This window comes from Apium graveolens, chromosome 2, assembly GCF_009905375.1.
Source record: "Apium graveolens cultivar Ventura chromosome 2, ASM990537v1, whole genome shotgun sequence".
Classification (NCBI taxonomy): domain Eukaryota; kingdom Viridiplantae; phylum Streptophyta; class Magnoliopsida; order Apiales; family Apiaceae; genus Apium; species Apium graveolens.
Window position 1 is genome coordinate 255,023,799 of NC_133648.1, and position 1,214 is coordinate 255,025,012.

The 1,214-nt window shown below is 41.2% G+C and overlaps 1 protein-coding gene across 1 annotated transcript; it reads right to left on the reverse strand.

The window, feature by feature from the left end:
- Positions 1-420: 420 nt before the first annotated feature.
- LOC141700112 (uncharacterized) lies at positions 421-870 on the reverse strand. The gene has a single exon (XM_074503889.1). It carries the CDS (start codon positions 868-870, stop codon positions 421-423), a length of 450 nt encoding a protein of 149 aa, XP_074359990.1.
- Positions 871-1,214: the final 344 nt, after the last annotated feature.

The window sequence follows — 1,214 nt, forward strand, 5'->3', positions numbered from 1 at the left end:
GATTCCCTACCTGGATCTGTTTGCTTCTTTGCTTAGTTTATACCCAAAAATTATTCTAAGTACAAGACAGTTGCTTCCAACCCGGGTATGTATTTACAGCCGGGTTGAAATTGGCTTCCAGAGTTTGCTTTTAATCCAGGGTATGAATCCATATCTGGATTATTATTTGGTTTTTAGGTTTGTTCTGCACTTTAGAAAATATTCTAAGTATAGGGTGGCTTCCTCTAACCCGAGTATGGATTTATATCCGGTCTGGATCCGGGTATGAATCCATATCCGGGTTTTTATGTGCTTGGAGTGATTGCTTTTAACCCCGGTATGGTTGTTTTCCAGGGTTGATGTTTGTTTGATTCCTAATGAATTTTTAAATAATAGCTTACTGAAACATGAAAGTTCTTTTTCATTAATATGAAACTTTCTTCATACAAAATATTGAATCATAGATTTGTTGCTTGTCATAGGTACGAGTTTTTGGTTGCTTTTGGTTGCTTTTTCTACTAATAGAATTTTCTGATCCTGAGTCCATGCCATATTCTCGGATTCATCCATGTTTATCAACTTGTAGGTTCCTGGCCTCAATACTTCTTTGACTTTGTAAGGCCCCTCCCACCTAGGCATTAGCTTTCCAGTATTGGTTGGATCCGAGGCTTCTGTGTCTCGAAGTACCAGGTCTCCAACTTGAAAGTTCTTGACCCTGGACTTTTTGCTGAAGTGTTCCTTAGTCTTTTCCTTATATTTTTTCATCTTCTCTATAGCCTGGTCTCGGACCTCGTCGATGAGCTCGATATTTGTTCTGAGCCCCTCCTCATTGGCCATTTCATCGAAGTTAATTGCTCGGTGAGAGGGGGATCCTACCTCGATGGGCATCATTGCTTCTGTTTCGCAAGCTAGCTTGAATAGTGTTTCGCGTGTGTGCTTGTCTGGGGACCGGTCCTATAGGCCCATAACACATTGGGCAATTTTTCTGGCCACTTGCTTTTACTTTCTCTAAGCCTCTTCTCGATGTCCCGAAGAAGGATTCGGTTTGTTACTTCCACTTGTCCATTTCCTTAAGGGTATGCTATTGATGATTTTCTATGCTTGATCCCCCGCTCTTGGAGATAGGATTTGAACTCTGACCCAACAAACTGTGGCCCATTATCAGATATCAGGACTCTTGGGATTCCGAACCTCATCAAGATATTGTCCATGAATTTTATGCAATCCTGCTGGTT